Raw genomic sequence first — 17,517 nt, 5'->3', positions numbered from 1 at the left:
TAATTTTTAAGCTCCTGATTAATGCTAAGTCTAATAATAACTCTCTTATGCAAAATCTTAAAAAGTTTTATAAAATTAACTTTAAAGCACTCTTTATTTTTTTTAAAACAGGGTCAAAAACTCAGAAATAAGCAAAAAAAGTAACGAATCGAAAAAATAAAACATTTCAAAACGAATGAAAACGAAAATATTAAAATTGCGTTTTAAATCGATAAATCATTCATAATAAAATTATGTAAAATCTTAGATGTTATTATTAAAGTATGCTTAAGAAATATATAATATAAAAAAAAAGGCAAGCCTAATATTTATTTAATTCATTTAGGATTCCCTTATAAAATTACTTAAGCGAGTTACCATAACTTAAGCAAAGATTAACCAGTAACAACTTTTATAATTGCGGTGTATAAACTTTTTTTTCCAGTAACTTACCGCGACTTCGCATTTATATTATAAAACCGATACATTACGAAGTAAAAAATGTCAGAGCATAATACTGATAATAATAATTAGTACTGCATAGTAATTTTATTGCTTTATACACTATAACATAAATGACATACAATTAGATTTGAAAAAAATAAGTATTATTCGCGGGCCCCTAAATTCATATGGGTCTTGGTGTTGCATGTTGTCTATATATATATATATATATATATATATATATATATATATATATATATATATATATATATAAATATATATATATATATATATATATATATATATATATATATATATATATATATATATATATATATATATATATATATATATATATAGGCCCAAATGGAAGGATTGTTTATTTACTTATAAAAAAGACTTAAAACGTTTTAAGTTTTCAGTTTTAACGGTCTAATCAAGCCATTTTTATTATTATTTTCATTTCATTTAGTGATCAAAAAAACAAATTCAATCAGTCTATTTATAGTTTGATGAAGAGGTGGCACACCAGGGCTCTATATGTTGACGAAAATGAAAACACAGACACTAGACAAAGCAGCGATTCCATTTATTTAATTTAATATTTCTTATCTATAATTTTTTTAATATCTATCGTCTTTTCGACTATCGAATTCTTTTTAAAAACACAAATAGTTATTTTGAGCTATAATTACATACTTAATTTACTGTATTATATAACTTGTACATATTAAACATTTTGATTTAAAAAAACAGTCCTAAGCAACTCGCAAAACACATTTGTAATTTAGTTAAACGGCATTCAGTTTTAAAATATATAATATACAAGATAAAAAAATAACAATAAATGATCAAAAATTAGAAACAAACGAACGTGGGTAGCGGTAGAATACCGCATGGTATTGCCGTTGTGAACCGTTAAAATGAACGTGTAGTAAATGAAGAGATGGTAAAAAATAATTGAGAATTTTTTACAATTTTTATTTATTTTAAATTTTTTTAGGAAAAATAATTTCTAAATATATCTCAAAATACATTGGCTTACAACCAGAAGATTGTTTGAAATGCTTTGTTCAAAAAAGGATGGTGTCGTTGCCATAGTAAATAAAAACAAAATAAATCCAAATTTGGCATAATAATTGCAAGATAAGTCTTTTCAACCACGCAATACAGTATTTCTTTTATAAAACAAACATATTTCGTGCGTAAAACTTTCGGTCACATACTTGTTACGAATTTAATTCGAATTAAAAACTTTAATCTGTTTAATAGTTTTAATCTTGTTTAAATAATTTAAGAAAAATCGTTAAATATCAAAACAGAAGAAAAAGCATCACATCACAAAAAAATGGTTGGTAAATTTTTTTAATTTCACGGGTTTTTTTTATTTTATTTTTTTTTAATGGTTTTTAAGGTTCTCCTAGTAATCCTTACACTCTGATCACAAAGCACCGCGGATGGCTTTCAATCTGGTCAGAGCCAGCATTAAACCTCTGAACTCTAAGTTCTGACCAGAACACTCACTACAGCGCCGCGGCTGCTTTAAAATTGAAAATATTAAAGAAGATATTGGCATTGCTTTGTCAAAATTTTATATAATTTTCAACTTTTTAAAGAAATTTTCAAACTTGAAAAGTAGCTGCTAAAAGTTTTTCCTCCTCTTTTGTAAACACAAACAAACATTTGCCCCTCAATTCTTGTGCGTTGTCTTCAAAAAAATTGAGAAAAAATAGAATCTGGGACCAGGAAAAAAAATTGAGTTATATATTAAAATATTTTTTGCTTACTTAAATTTTAATCTAGGTTTATCTAAAGGTGTCAAATTCCACCGTAATATCATTTAACTTTCATTTTTCCTTCCGTTATCTCTCTTTTCCCCACCCACCTACCACAAAATAAAATTTTATATAACTATAACTTTTGTGTCTTATAAAATGTAATGTAGACTCACTTTTTTAGACAACATTTTATTTCAGAGAACTTTAAGGATATTTATAGAATAAAATCTTAAAAAAAAGTATAAAAAGATTTTTATTTTTTCTGTTTAATTGCTAAATTTAAAGTCTCATCATGGCCCCAACAAATTATTTGAATTTTGATTTGTTAAACGAACAAACAAATTTTAAAGCTGTCTTAAAATTTTAACGCAAAATGTTTCCTATAACCAGTAATATGAATGATAACCAATAATATATTCAAATTCAATTAAATTCGGAAAAATGCAAACTAAGAATACGAACAAAACGTAAATCTAAAAAGTGCTATCGCATAGATTTATAGTATGCTAAAGTATTTAATAATCTAAATTTAAGTATAAAACTGTCAACTGTCAACATGCAGTCAAGTTTTTCAGTAGTTTTAATTTCGTCAACTATTAGACAAAGTTATATTTTGCAAAGTTAAAATAGTTTGATAACTGTTGTCCTAATAAAACTACAATACGAAATCCAAAGCAGCCGTGGTGTAGTAGTTAAGTTCTTAAGAACAGGAATTCCGTTGTTCGAAGCCGGTTCTAGCTACACGTGCATCATTGGTAAGGAAGGAAGCGTAAACCTCTTTATTAAATGCGGTGCTCTGTGATAAGACTATTAGGACTTCTTGGAGCTCCTAAATATCTAATTTAAAAAAAGTTTTTAGCTAGATCACATTAGTCAACTTATTCCAAATGTGTGAAATATTACAGTATACTTTAATAAGTCAAAATATAAATCTAAAATTTCTTAACTATATTAACAACATTTATGACCCGTAATTTAATCTTTGTAATAAATTGAAGTTTATTAATTTGATCTTTCATTTCTGATGAGTTAATAGACCTCTTCACAATTCCGTGCGCACGCATATTCAATAGCACGTCATGGTTCCTTATGCGCAGAATCGCATGAAAGAAAGTAAATACACAGATATATTATGAAAACATTCTTGAAAGAAACAATTGTTTACATAAGATTTCTTTTCTTTTTTCATGATAAAATTGTCGATTTTGCTTTATTTAAGTTTATTTTAACTATTTTAAAGTCTAGCTTATATTATACTCTTTATATGTTTGTGTTATAGAATATATATATAAAAGAAATAAAAGCTCTTAAAGAGTGTGAAAATGCACAATGATAGTTGTGTATATGAATATATATAATATATATACAATATATATATACATATATATGTGTAATATATATACAATATATATATATATACATATATATGTATATTTACATATATATGTATGTGTGTGGATATATATATATATATATATATATATATATATATATATATATATATATATATATATATATATATATATATATATATATATATATATATATAACTAAATATTAGAAAAAACAACTTTTAATGGGACTTAAAGTTTCATGCCTATCGGCAATCATCAGCCATGAAGTACAAAATCAAAAATATAAAAAACCGTTTAAAAATTACAAACTACGGTAGAATGAGTTCTGACGTTATATTACAAGAAGACGTAATGGAAAACTAATCTCCGCTATCAAATAATGAAAGGAGAAATTTATTTTTGTGTCTGCATTTAGAAACTAATTCACCTCTTTTGTTTAGCAGATTTTTCCCTTTGTAAAATAATATTTCGAATTTCTCATTTAAACAAAGCTTACAAATTTTTGACGCAGGATTGTATGATTTACAGTGTTTAATAATAATATTCCATTTGATTGAAGTTGTAAAATTGTTTTCTTTTAACTCCCATACTTCCTTAGACAATTCAGTGTCGTTTTTGTATTTTTTTATGTTAAAAGATTTTTGATGGTTCGCATAACGTAGCTTAAATGAGGTTTCGCTTATCCCAATGTATACTTTATCGTTGTATTGAGGTTTGTTTGAGCTTACGGTGGCTTGGTAAACGATATTGTTAGACAAGCAATTGTTGTTCAGTGGACAAAGAGATTTTTTAATGCAATTGCAGGCTTTTTCTGATAATTTTAGATCACCATATAAAATATTTTTGTTGTGTAAGTTGATAATAGATTTGATGTTAGGCATACAGGAGTAGCTTATTTTAATTGTGTTTCTGTTAAATATTTTGTGTAGTTGGTGGTTTTTAGGAAAATGCTTGTCAATTAGGGTTAAAAAGCGTTGACCAATTTTGGTTGTAACATTTTTACTAAATGGAGGATTGTACCAGATTATGTTTCGTTTGCGGTTATTTTTTGGAACATTATTTATACTTGGTTTATATGTCAATTTATAAATGTAACCCGATTGCTTTAATCATAAAGGTGTGTCGATTTATTAAAAATAACTTCACTTGATGAGTTGGCGGACAAAATTAGCTCGATATTTTTTGGAAGATTATTTATTATGCTAGGTGGATGGTTAGAATCAGCATGCACATAACTTAGGTTATTTTCAGGCTTGCAGTATGGTTGAAAAGAATTTTGAGTAAGATTAAAAGTTAAATCAAGGTAGTTAACAATTTTAAGATTGCAATTGATAGAGATGTTGAGATTGTTACGTTTGAAAACTTGAACGACATGCTTTTTTATTTGTTCCATTTGATGGCCATTTTTGTTCTTAAAAACAGCTAACCCGTCATCTCGATATAAACCAAAATCATTTTTGTTGTAAAACTGCGAAAGTTGATCTAAAAGAAAAATCCCAACTAGTTCGCAAACTTCCGCGCCATCATAGGCTCCCATGGTAACATCAAATAATCCTGCTTTTTTCTTAATCCATGATATGCCATCGTTAAAAATGAAAGATTTTCTTGCATGACGTATAATGGATTTGCTTTGCTCATCTATAATTATATGTTGCTCGGCAAAGGCAATTGCTTTATTTAGCATGTTTTCATCAATTGACGGGTAAAAATCATTTATGTCAAATACTAAAAATTTACAAAGGTGTTTATCATCAATTTTTCGGAACCAATTTATCACATTCTGCGTATTTTGCCATTGGTTTAAACAGAGCCTGATTCTTAATTCCGAGTTGATATTGGATAAAATAAATTTGGACAATCTTCCTACCTCATTCTTTGCAGGATTTAAAAGACGCACAGTAGGGTTGTTTATGAAGTTGGCTTTGTGATCTTTTAAAGTTATAAAACAATCGGCAGTTCCATTTATCTCGATTCTATTAAAAATATCGTGATTTGTCAAAATTTGCTTACTTTCTTTATTTACTACGTTCTTTAGATTTGGGTCGGCCTTTTTATAAATGGAAGTGATTGCGTTTTTTAGAAGGTGGTTGTAATCATCTTTAGATATTTTGTACATGTTGGAGGTTTTGTCAGCTGGAATTAAAGTTTTATTAGATTTGCGTAAAGATTTAAGGTCGTTATTTATTTTTTCTTGAAATGCGTTGCTGAGATTGCGGAATTTGATAGTTTTAACAAGATTTATTAAATCTTTTTCAAATGGTGACATTTCTTTAATTTGTGGAGGACACTTCGAAGATTTTACTCCATAGTTAGTGAAATCATTACACTTAGACGCATCACCGAGTTGTTTGTTAATAAAAAATAACGCTTTCCATCTCATTCTTTTTATAAGAGCTTCAGTTTTCTCGAGTAACTGCAGTATAAATTCTTTTTCAGATGGTATGGGTATATTTTTGATTGAGTATTTAAAGTTTATTTTTTCCATCTTGGACAATTTTGAGTAGAGTGCTCAACTGAAATGAGCGTTTATATTGCTGTTGTATAATTTAGTATTAAAAATACTAAACTCTTGATTGTTGTAAAGTGCTCAATATTTAAGAAAATATATATTTTTTCAAAAACAGAGCGTTTTATAATTAAATATTAGAAAAAACAACTTTTAATGGGACTTAAAGTTTCATGCCTATCGGCAATCATCAGCCATGAAGTACAAAATCAAAAATATAAAAAAACCGTTTAAAAATTACAAACTACGGTAGAATGAGTTCTGACGTTATATTACAAGAAGACGTAATGGAAAACTAATCTCCGCTATCAAATAATGAAAGGAGAAATCTATTTTTGTGTCTGCATTTAGAAACTAATTCACCTCTTTTGTTTAGCAGATTTTTCCCTTTGTAAAATAATATTTCGAATTTCTCATTTAAACAAAGCTTACAAATTTTTGACGCAGGATTGTATGATTTACAGTGTTTAATAATAATATTCCATTTGATTGAAGTTGTAAAATTGTTTTCTTTTAACTCCCATACTTCCTTAGACAATTCAGTGTCGTTTTTGTATTTTTTTATGTTAAAAGATTTTTGATGGTTCGCATAACGTAGCTTAAATGAGGTTTCGCTTATCCCAATGTATACTTTATCGTTGTATTGAGGTTTGTTTGAGCTTACGGTGGCTTGGTAAACGATATTGTTAGACAAGCAATTGTTGTTCAGTGGACAAAGAGATTTTTTAATGCAATTGCAGGCTTTTTCTGATAATTTTAGATCACCATATAAAATATTTTTGTTGTGTAAGTTGATAATAGATTTGATGTTAGGCATACAGGAGTAGCTTATTTTAATTGTGTTTCTGTTAAATATTTTGTGTAGTTGGTGGTTTTTAGGAAAATGCTTGTCAATTAGGGAATATACCTTAATACTTAAAGTGTAATTTTTATAATAAAAAGTTCATATGAAAAAATTAGTAAAATACAGCATGAAATCATTTGTCATATACCGTATGAAATATATATACAGCATTAAATCATTTGTCATATACCGTATATGATGTTTTAATGCTTATAATATATATATATATATATATATATATATATATATATATATATATATATATATATATATATATATATATATATATATATATATATATATATATATATATATATATATATATATATATATATTATAAGCATTAAAACATCATATACGGTATCATACTATTTATTTCTTTATTCACGTAATATTTCGGCTCATATAGTGAGAGCCATTATCAAACTGATAAAACCGTTAAAAAAACGTTTGTTTTTTTTTTAACAGTTTAATCAGTTTAATAATGGCACTCACTATATGAGCCGAAATATTACGCGAATAAAGAAATAAATAGTATGATACCCTATATGATGTTTTAATGCTTATAATATTATTACACATACTGTTAAAGATGTCACTTAAATTTTATATATATATATATATACATATATATATATATATATATATATATATATATATATATATATATATATATATATATATATATATATATATATATACATATATAATACCATATTGCATTCTTCTTTCCCAATAAGTATGATTTTATTTTCATTTAGAGCTTTTACGTTTAACGTACAAACCTTTTTGTTGTTGTTGTTTTTTTCCTTGATTACAAATATTATATAACAAAAACATATAAACAGTATAGACTGTAGATTTAAAATGGGTAAAGTAAACTTACATAAAGTAAATTAATATCTTTTTTATGAAAAAACAAAAATGATCTTAAGTAAACAACTATTTCTTAAAAGATTACTATTATAATTTATATGTGAATTTACTAGTTTTCATGCAATTCTGCATATAAAGAACCATAATGTACTATTATATATTGCGCGCGTTTGAAATTGTCGAAACTGCGAAAACGTGTATTGACGAGACATCGTGTAAAATTAAAAAAATTATTTTCTACTCTTTTATTTTATTATTGCTCGGTTCTTTTAAGAACATTGAGCACTCTATTTTGTTGAATACATTTAATATGATTCATATACCAATTGTGTTGTAGTACTATTTATATATATCATGAAAATGATGACAAAAATTTTAACTGGAAATTCTTGCTCATTAGCATTTTAGCGATAATCTGGAAAAACAACAACGGAACTTTAACAGGGGATTTTCTTAATCTTACTTTTCTTAAAAGTTTGTAATCCCAGATTTTGATTGATGAATTAATCAAAATCAAAAAAGATAACTAAAAATATTTTAACTAAAAAAAATACCCTGAAAAAAAATTTATTACTCTATGTTGAATATACTGAAAAAAACTAAGCTCATGCTTTAAACACATTTTTAAACACTTTAAAAACTAAACTCATCTTTAAACACATTTTTAATAAAAACTTTATGCTTTAACTTAGTTACTCGTTTATGCTTTTACTTTATGCTTTTACTTTATGCACACTAGTCCGAAATGGTTCAAAACTTGAACTTGAGTTTCCGAAGAAACCCTTTGGGGGGATTAAAGTACACATGCTCCCATTTCAAAAAATGCAAAAATTGAAATCAAACTATTTTGTCCGAGAAAGAAAATTGATTTTGAATTTTTAACATTTTATGAAGAAATGCCGGTTGACATAATTATTGAAAAAAAATGATTTTGACTCATTCTAAACTGGAAATACCATCCAAATGTTTCTATATGTAGCATATTTGAGCGTTTGGAAATTAACTTTTATGTTATTGTGTTTAAAAATTTATAAAAATCTTTCTTTTTATTAAGATTTTCACTCATTCCTAAAAAATCTAGAATAAGAATGTTAATATTCAAACATCCTAAATTTTAAATGTATATTTCTAAACACCTCATTTGTAAGTTCAAAGTATGAGTAATTATAACAGGACAGAAATAATGCTTTTTGAATTAAGCTAAAAATGCTAAATTTGTAGTTTGCACAGTGTCATAATAAGGGTGACAATCTGGCAAAATGTTTTTTTCTCTTTTTTCGGGAAAAGGCATTGACCCTTAGTTGCTTTGTCATATGAATTGTGTCAAATCAAGTTATTTCATTAAAAATGCTAAATCCCATGATAATTGCAAACTAGTGTTTTATCACATTCAAGACTTTATTTCTCAGAGAAAAGAGTCTTTGGGACGTAACAGCGAACAAGCTGAGTCTATTCATCACAGATTCAGTGTTAATTGGACTAGATTTAAAAGGCCCTCTCATCTCCCAGAATATGGAATGAAATTGGAAGCATCAGTGGTCGAATTTAACAGCAAAAATTTGTAGAATGTAAAAAGAAATAATCAATGTGATTTTTATTTGTTTGGAAAAATAAATGTGAATTAAAATTGTTTAGTGTTTATCATTTTAACTTAATTGTGATAAAAAAGACTCAATATTATAAATATTATGCTTTTGTTATATTCAAACAAAATTTCTACAACTACCACTTAGTACACTAATGTTTTTTTTAAACTAAGGATTTTCCTAAACCCATACACATAACAACGGAATGTTCCAGCACACAAATATGCTAAATATAAAACATTTGGGTGGTATTTCCAGTTTAGAATGAGTCAAAATCATTTTTTTTCAATAATTATGTCAACCGGCATTTCTTCATAAAATGTTAAAAATTCAAAATCAATTTTCTTTCTCGGACGAAATAGTTTGATTTCAATTTTTGCATTTTTTGAAATGGGAGCATGTGTACTTTAATCCCCCCAAAGGGTTTCTTCGGAAACTCAAGTTCAAGTTTTGAGTCATTTCGGACTAGTGTGTATGCTTTTACTTTATTCTTTTATTTAGTTACTGGTTTTAAAGTCATAAAAAGAATTTGAAAAAAAAAAAAAAAAAAAGAAAAGAAAAACAACAACAAATGTCAAAGTAACATAATAAAAGTAATTAGGTTGTTTTGTGACGTAGTTTATATTTTCTTAAAAATTTAAAATTAGATAAGTTTAAATTAGCTGTACATGCAACCTAATACTGTTTTGGGTGTAAAAATTAGACATTTTACTTTGGAGTTCAGCACCCAGCATTTATTATTTCTGATTGGCATGAAGAAACTTTTAACTCGTATATAGGGATGCATGAGTCAGCATCCCTATATACGAGCTATTTCTGCCATGTTTGCACAGTGGCGCAAGCTTGGCAGAAATAGCAGATTTGACTACATTTAAAGCAGGTTTTGTCGAAAGATAAAGGGCATTGTTGTATCTTCCGGGAACTTATTTGTTTAGATTATATTTAATACGGCCCGAATTTACGGCTTCTTGTTGTTAAGTGAAAATATGTAAAATGGAGGCTTGTATTTTCAGATGATTTAACCTTGAAGTACTCTATTGATTTGATACCTATTTACCTTTTACTTAGTAGATCACTTTCAAGATTCTATATTGGAGCCCACCGAGAGAGATATTATTTACATTGAACTTGCATGTTAATTTTTAAAGCTGTTTTATTAGAGATTACAAAGATTTAAGCGGATTAAAGTTTGTCACATGTTTAAAATTTAAAATCTTGCATATCATTGAGTATAAACCTATTTACATATTTCCGTGTAATGTCTCATGCAAATAAACGTCGATTTTGCACGACTAATAATAATTCTATTAAAAAAATGTTTGAAAAAGCATTTTCTTGTATTAACACTTATGATTCTGTTGAAGATGCTGCTGAAAGCCTATCTAGTTTTCAAGATACGTTAATTGAAAAATTTAAAAAAGTTGAATAGTTTAATGACAAAATTATGTACTAAATTGAGGATGATGCTGAGTTAGAAATTGAGAAAGATACTTTTACTGAGTTCAGTGTCTACTTTAGTAAGAACATTTTATAAATAACAAAGCTCATGGACGCAGAAAATAGTTATAAATCTGATGCAAATACAAGTACTTCTAGTCAGTCAAAATCATACTCAGTCAAATTACCAAAAATAAATCTAAAACCATTTAATGGTCAGCCTGAAAATTGGTTGTCATTTTATGAGAACTTTGAATATGCAATTGCCAATAACAATGATTTATCTGGCATCCAAAAGCTGACATATCTTCGCAGTTTAGTTGAAGGACAGGTATCTTCAACTATCAAAGGTCTTGTTTTAGCTAATAGCAATTTTGATGTTGCCATGAACCTACTTAAAGAGCGGTACAATAATAAACAACTACTCATATCAGCTCACATGACCTCTTTACTTTCACTAGATAAAGTTATTGATATTAGAGATGTATCAAAGCTTCGAAAAACCTATGACAATCTAGAAATTCGAATACATAGTTTAGAGAATTTGGATATAACCTCTTCTATGTATGGTCCTTTGCTTGTACCAATTCTCATGCAAAATTTACCTGAAGAATTAAATCTCATTATCTCAAGACAATTTCAAGGCTGTGACTCTTGGGATATAAAAACAATTCTTGAAATTTTTAAATCTGAACTTCAAGCGCATGAAAAGTCAATTTCGAATGCTTCTGCTTAAGATCGAAGACACTTATCTTATGAGACATTGCATTCAAGCTCCTCAAACAACAATAGAAGAAACTATAGCACTTCTTACAATAAACATCTTGATAAAAATGAAAGTTTTAAGTGTGTCTTTTGTGACAAGGATCATTTGTCCCAACAATCCATGTCTGTAACACAGTTAGATGCGAGAAGGAAAATTTTAAAAGACAAAAAACGTTGCTTCATTTGTTTACGTATTGGGCATTAGGGTGGTTCAAAAACACCTTTTTTTAAAATAGTCTGCTGCACTTAACTAAATGTGTTCTATATAATACAAAAACACTAGGTTTAAAATATTTTTGAATAAAAAATAGTTTTAGGGTGCCACAAGACTTTGACAGGTATCTAATATTTTGAGAAAAAAAGTTTTTCTAAAGTATGTCAACCTGGCACTCAAAAGAAGTAAAATTATATAAAAACTTCAAAAATAATAATCAATTTACATAAAAAAATTTTTTTTAGATATAATTGCCTAAAAACTATTGTTTTTAAGATGAAAATAAAAAAAATCAATATTTTAAAGTTTTTTCACAATAATTTTTTTAAGCATGTTTTTTATGTAAATTGATTACTATTTTTGAAGTTTTTATATAATTTCACTTCTTTTGAGTACCAGGTTGACATACTTTAGAAAAACTTTTTTTTTCAAAATATTAGGAACCTGTCAAAAGTTGTTTTTTGAACAACCCTATTGGACATATTTCTTCCAAATGTTTATCTCGTATAAAGTGTTATGAATGTTCAGAGAGACATCATTCAGCCATGTGTGAAAAGAAAAATCAGCTCCGACTACCAGACAACCAACAAACATCTGTTGCAGGAGTATCAAAAGGAAATTCAGTATGGTTACAGACTGCTTTAGTTACGATAACATCTGGTACCACTGAATTACGTAATTGCAGAATTTTATTTGATTGTTGCTCCCAATTGAGTTATTTTTCACCCTTTAATAGAGAAAGACTTCATTTAAAAACTATTGATCGAAAGAAAATATCTACCAAAACATTCGGAAATTAGTGTATCACTGAGTTCCAAATTCTATGTTCTTGATATAAATGGTGCTCGCATTCCCATTTCATGTTTTGTGAAGGATATATGTGCTCCCATTAATGGTCAAAACATAAAGTTTACTATTGAGAATTATAGCCATTTAAAAGATTTGAGGTTGGTAGACAGTCATTTTGCTAAAGGGAATGTTCGTGCTGATATCCTTATTGGTGCTGATTTCTACTGGTTCATTGTAGATAATGAGATAATTAGAGGTATTGAGAGTTCTGTTGCTATTAAATCCTAAGTTAGTCTTTTATTGAGTGGAAATATTTTTGGCATTTCAGATAGTTGTGGTGTGTTTCACTTTCATATTTTGGAAACTGCTTCTGAATTCTGCAATGATAAAGCTGTTTTTCATAACTCTATGTCATCTTTTTGTGATTCTGAAACTATAGGAACAACAACATCTGACATTAACAACTTAGTGTATGAGAACTTTAAAAATGAAATTCAATTTAATAAACATTCTAATCGCTACGAAGTTGGGTTACCGTTTAAACTCAACTATGATTTAACTAGTGATAATTACACTTATTGCATCAAACGCCTGGCACCTGTACTTAAAAAACTCAGCAAAGACAACAAAGTGCTTACAAGCTACAATGCGATTATAAAAGAACAGTTAACTCAAGGTGTCATTGAAAAAGTAAACAATCATGAAATTAGTTATGAAGACGTACATTACCTACCGCATCGCCATGTAATAAGAAATGACAAAAGCATTACTAAAGTTTGCATGGTCTTTGATACTAGTGCAACTATTGATGGACCATCCTTAAATGACTGTTTAAATGCAGGTCCAAGCTTAACAACCTCTTTGTTTGATGTACTCTTGCAATTTCGATGTAACAAGCATGCATACATCTCAGACATTGAAAAAGCATTTTTGCAAATATCCTTAAAAGAAAAAGATATAAGATTTTGTTCGAACTTTATGGGTTGAAAATCTTGATTCTGTAAATGGACAAGACTTTTTGTCATCTACAAATGTTACATATCGTTTATGCAGAGTTCTGTTTGGCGTAACATCGTCACCATTCCTACTCAGTGCAACATTAGGGACTCGTCTTCAAAAATACACTGAAATTGATCAAGAATTTGTTGAAAAGATGTTGCTTTCTTTAATGTTGATGACTTAAACTCCGGAAGCAATGATTTAAACCAATGCTTAGAGTTCTTCAATAAAGCTAGAAATTATTTGCAAGAAGCAAACTTCAATCTTCGAGAGTTTGAATCAAACTCAGTTGAACTCGAACAAAAGATTCAGTCAAATAATTATGAACGAAATATTACAACCAAAGTTCTGGGTCAAGCATGGGATAAAGATTTGGACAAATTGACATATTCATTTAACGATATTCTTGAAACCGTTAAAAAAATTCCTTCAAAAAGAGATGTTATGAATTTTATTGCCAGTATTTTTGACCCAATGGAACTTATTAATTCTGTCGTCATCAGATGTAAGTGCTTCTTTCAGAGATTGTGTGTTAAAAAATTTTCTTGGGATGACTTGTTGTTTGGACATGCTTTAGATGAGTGGAACGACGTCATACTAGATTTTCGTTCATTAAATAAATTATCTTTGCCTCGATGTATTCTAACTGACTCTTACTTATCCAACACTAATATTAAACTTGAGTTTCATGCCTTTGCCGATGCAAGCCTAAAAGCTTTTGGTTGTTGAATCTATCTTAGATGTATTGTTAATGAATCAGACTGTTTTGTCTCATTCATTGCCTCTAAATCTAGAGTGGGCCCCCATAAATAAATCAACTATTCCAAAACTGGAGTTAAGAGCTATGGATTTATTATCCTCTCTGATGACTACTGTGAAAAAAGAACTTAAGAACTTGAACATTGACGACATTTTCTATTGGACAGATTCCACTATCTGCCTTCATTGGATCGATTTTTGTTCCTCGTAGCAGTCAGCTGTTTAAGTTATTGATTGTTTATTTCCATTTTTTGTTAAGTTGGTGAAACACAATGGTTTGAAAGAGACTCTTACAGAGCTGAGGACTAAGTTTTGGATTCCTCAGTGTAGACAACTGGTTCGCAACATAATTTTAAAGTGTTTCCTGTGTCAGTATTTTGAGGGAAAGCTTTATAAGTATCCTCCTTCTCCACTCCTACCTTTAAGTTGTTTATGTGATGACTACCCATTTATATATAATGCTATTGATTATGCTGGTCCTGTTTTTGTCAAGAATGTTTATGGTGACTGTGGTACTATGCATGATGGGTGGATATTTTTATTTACCCATGCTAGTACTCATTCTATTTGCTTGGATTTTGTTTCCGATCTTTCATCTACATCGTGTTTTGTGGACTAAGACGTTTCTTTGATAGAAGAGGCGTTCTAGGTAAAGTTCTATCTGATAATGGTACACAATTTGTTGCTGAACAAACACAACTCTTTGCAATCAACAAATCGATTGATTTGCAATTCAATGTCCCAGCTGCCCCGTGGTGGGGTGGGCCGTTTGAAAGAATGGTAAGAATGGTAAAACGATGTCTAAAGAAAGTCGTTGGTAAAGCTCGTTTAAACTATGAACAAATGTTAACATTGTTGCAAGAAATAAAAACTGTAATTAACAATCGACCGCTAACCTTTGTATATAACGAACCCTGCGTAGAAGCCTTAACACCAAATCATCTTGTCTTTGGCGAAAGTTAAACTTAAATGGTGTTAATAGTGATAGTAATATTGAACATGACTTAAATAAACGATATAATCATTTCCAAACAGTACTTGAAAATTTTATAAAACGATGGAAGAGTGAGTACCTAACAGAACTGAGGGAGTTCCATAAATCTAAACGAAGTATTGGTAGCGTACAAATAACTGTTGGCGACATTTTTTGATAGAAGAAGATAAGAAATAACGTTTGCTCTGGAAGACTGCAAAAGTAGAAAAAATCTTGGCATCAAGTGATGGTTGTTCACGTGCGGCAACAGTAAAGTATTTACAAGGAGATGGAATGTTCAGACATGTAAATAGACCCATAAATATAATTGTTCCTGTTGAATACGCGAATCAAAAAGAAGGCATTAATGAACTTAAACTAAAATTTGTAAATGAAAATTACATTCCTCTTGTAATCAAACATTAAAGGCGGGGGAGTGTTGTATCCTTCAGGAACTCATTTTTGTAGATTATTTTTAAGACGGGCCGAATTTACGGCTTCTTGTTGTTAAGTGAAGATATGTAAAATGGAGGCTTAAATTTTTAGAGAAATAACCTTGAAATATCGTATTGGTTTGATACCTATTTATCTTTAGCTTAGTAGATCACTTTCAAGATTCTAAGGCATCTTTAAAAGAATCACCCCAAGTATGAATTTTCCATTAGGTTGCTTTATATGATGATATAAAGCAATTTAATGGAAAAGACAAGCATGCCAGGTTTTATCGAAAGTTTTTGGTATGCCAAATTTGGAAGTTCAATAATCAAGTCAACATTCGTTTTAGATAATAACTCTACGTGATTTTAAAATCCTAATTTTCCTTATTGTTTAAATATTATTTTGGTTTTGGATTAGTTTCCCACTTTCATTATCGATGCTCCATCTGTTGTGATTGAAACAACATTATTTAGCAAAATACCAAATGTTTTAATTTTTTTTTAAAGTTTACAATTATAATTTTAAAATTTATCCGTGAAATACCAAGAATGAAAATTGTCAAAGATACATTTACATTCTTATAATGATGATTTTTCCATGTCAACTCATCTAATGTGATACTAACCCCATTACTGATTAATTTGTGATCTTAGTTAAGTTAAGATTTTTGGAGTATTTTCTCTGCATATTTTTCAAATTGTATTAGGAGACTTTGAAATTTTAGTATAACCCTTAGCACTTTATTCTTAAATCATAAGATGTAAAAAACTTTAAAATAGTGAACAAATAATAAACCGTCTTTAGGTGTTAATCGCGCAACAACTGCACAAAACGAAACATTAACTAAATTAACAATTTCAAAAAACTAAGTTTTTTGAAATTGTTGATGAATCATTCAAATTCGTAGTATTACAGTATTAGTAGTAGTTTAATTTGGTTCATATTATTTCTCTTTAAAAGGTTAATTTTGTGTTTTGTTTAAAAATTGAAAATTTCTTGGATTGGCCTGCACTTTCATTGTCTAATCATAAAAATTATTTGATCGTGAATTTTTATCGATGAGTGTTGTTTCTTATTGGATGGATGGTTTTTTTTTCTTAGGTCTATTATAGTTTTTACCGGTTTTAGCCATAATGATAAACTTACCAAAACTAAAATTATGAATTTCGATTTGATGCACTGGTAAACCGACATTGCAACCCCTAATTACATAAGAAACGCAATTATCAAAGTCACTAAGAAAGTCCCAAAAAAAAGTTCCAATCAGGTATATGGTAGTAGTAAATAGTGCTATAAAAGTTTGAGTCTGATGAAGAAGTACAAAATAAATGATTTAGAAACCGTAGCATGTAGAGATCATAGCATGGTCAAAACTAGCTAAAGTAGGGTAAAGAGAAACTGAACATAAGCTAGAGTCAAAGAGCAAGACAGGTAAATTTTGAGATAAGATTTGACTGATGGAATGTTACTTTGAAGACCGCGAGTATTTGTAAAATATTGAGTCAAACAATTAGGTGGTAGAAATGGTTTTTTATGTTTAATGGTTTTAGGTACTTTATTCATGCTTTAAGTTATTAAAGAACTTTTCTCAATCATAGATAGTTTAAAACATTCGATGTGTAAAACGTTTGATGTGTAAAACATTCGATGTGTAAAACATTCGATGTGTAAAACATTTGATGTGTAAAGCATTCGATGTGTAAAACATTCGATGTGTAAAATATTCGATGTGTAAAACATTCGATGTGTAAAACATTCGATGTGTAAAACATTCG

At 28.4% G+C, this 17,517-nt stretch overlaps 1 protein-coding gene across 1 annotated transcript in view; it reads left to right on the top strand.

The window, feature by feature from the left end:
- Positions 1–1,608: 1,608 nt before the first annotated feature.
- LOC124819229 (latent-transforming growth factor beta-binding protein 2) overlaps positions 1,609–17,517 on the top strand; it is a 72,979-nt gene continuing 57,070 nt past the window's right edge. Inside the window, exon 1 of the mRNA XM_065818540.1 lies at positions 1,609–1,774. Within this exon, the coding sequence (XP_065674612.1) occupies positions 1,772–1,774 (3 nt within the window). The 5' untranslated portion in view covers positions 1,609–1,771. The remainder of the gene's footprint in view (positions 1,775–17,517) is intronic.

Source organism: Hydra vulgaris, chromosome 14 (genome assembly GCF_038396675.1).
Source record: "Hydra vulgaris chromosome 14, alternate assembly HydraT2T_AEP".
In the NCBI taxonomy this organism is placed as follows: domain Eukaryota; kingdom Metazoa; phylum Cnidaria; class Hydrozoa; order Anthoathecata; family Hydridae; genus Hydra; species Hydra vulgaris.
Note: the sequence above shows the minus strand (reverse complement) of the source record. Positions and strands in the feature narration are given on the sequence as shown.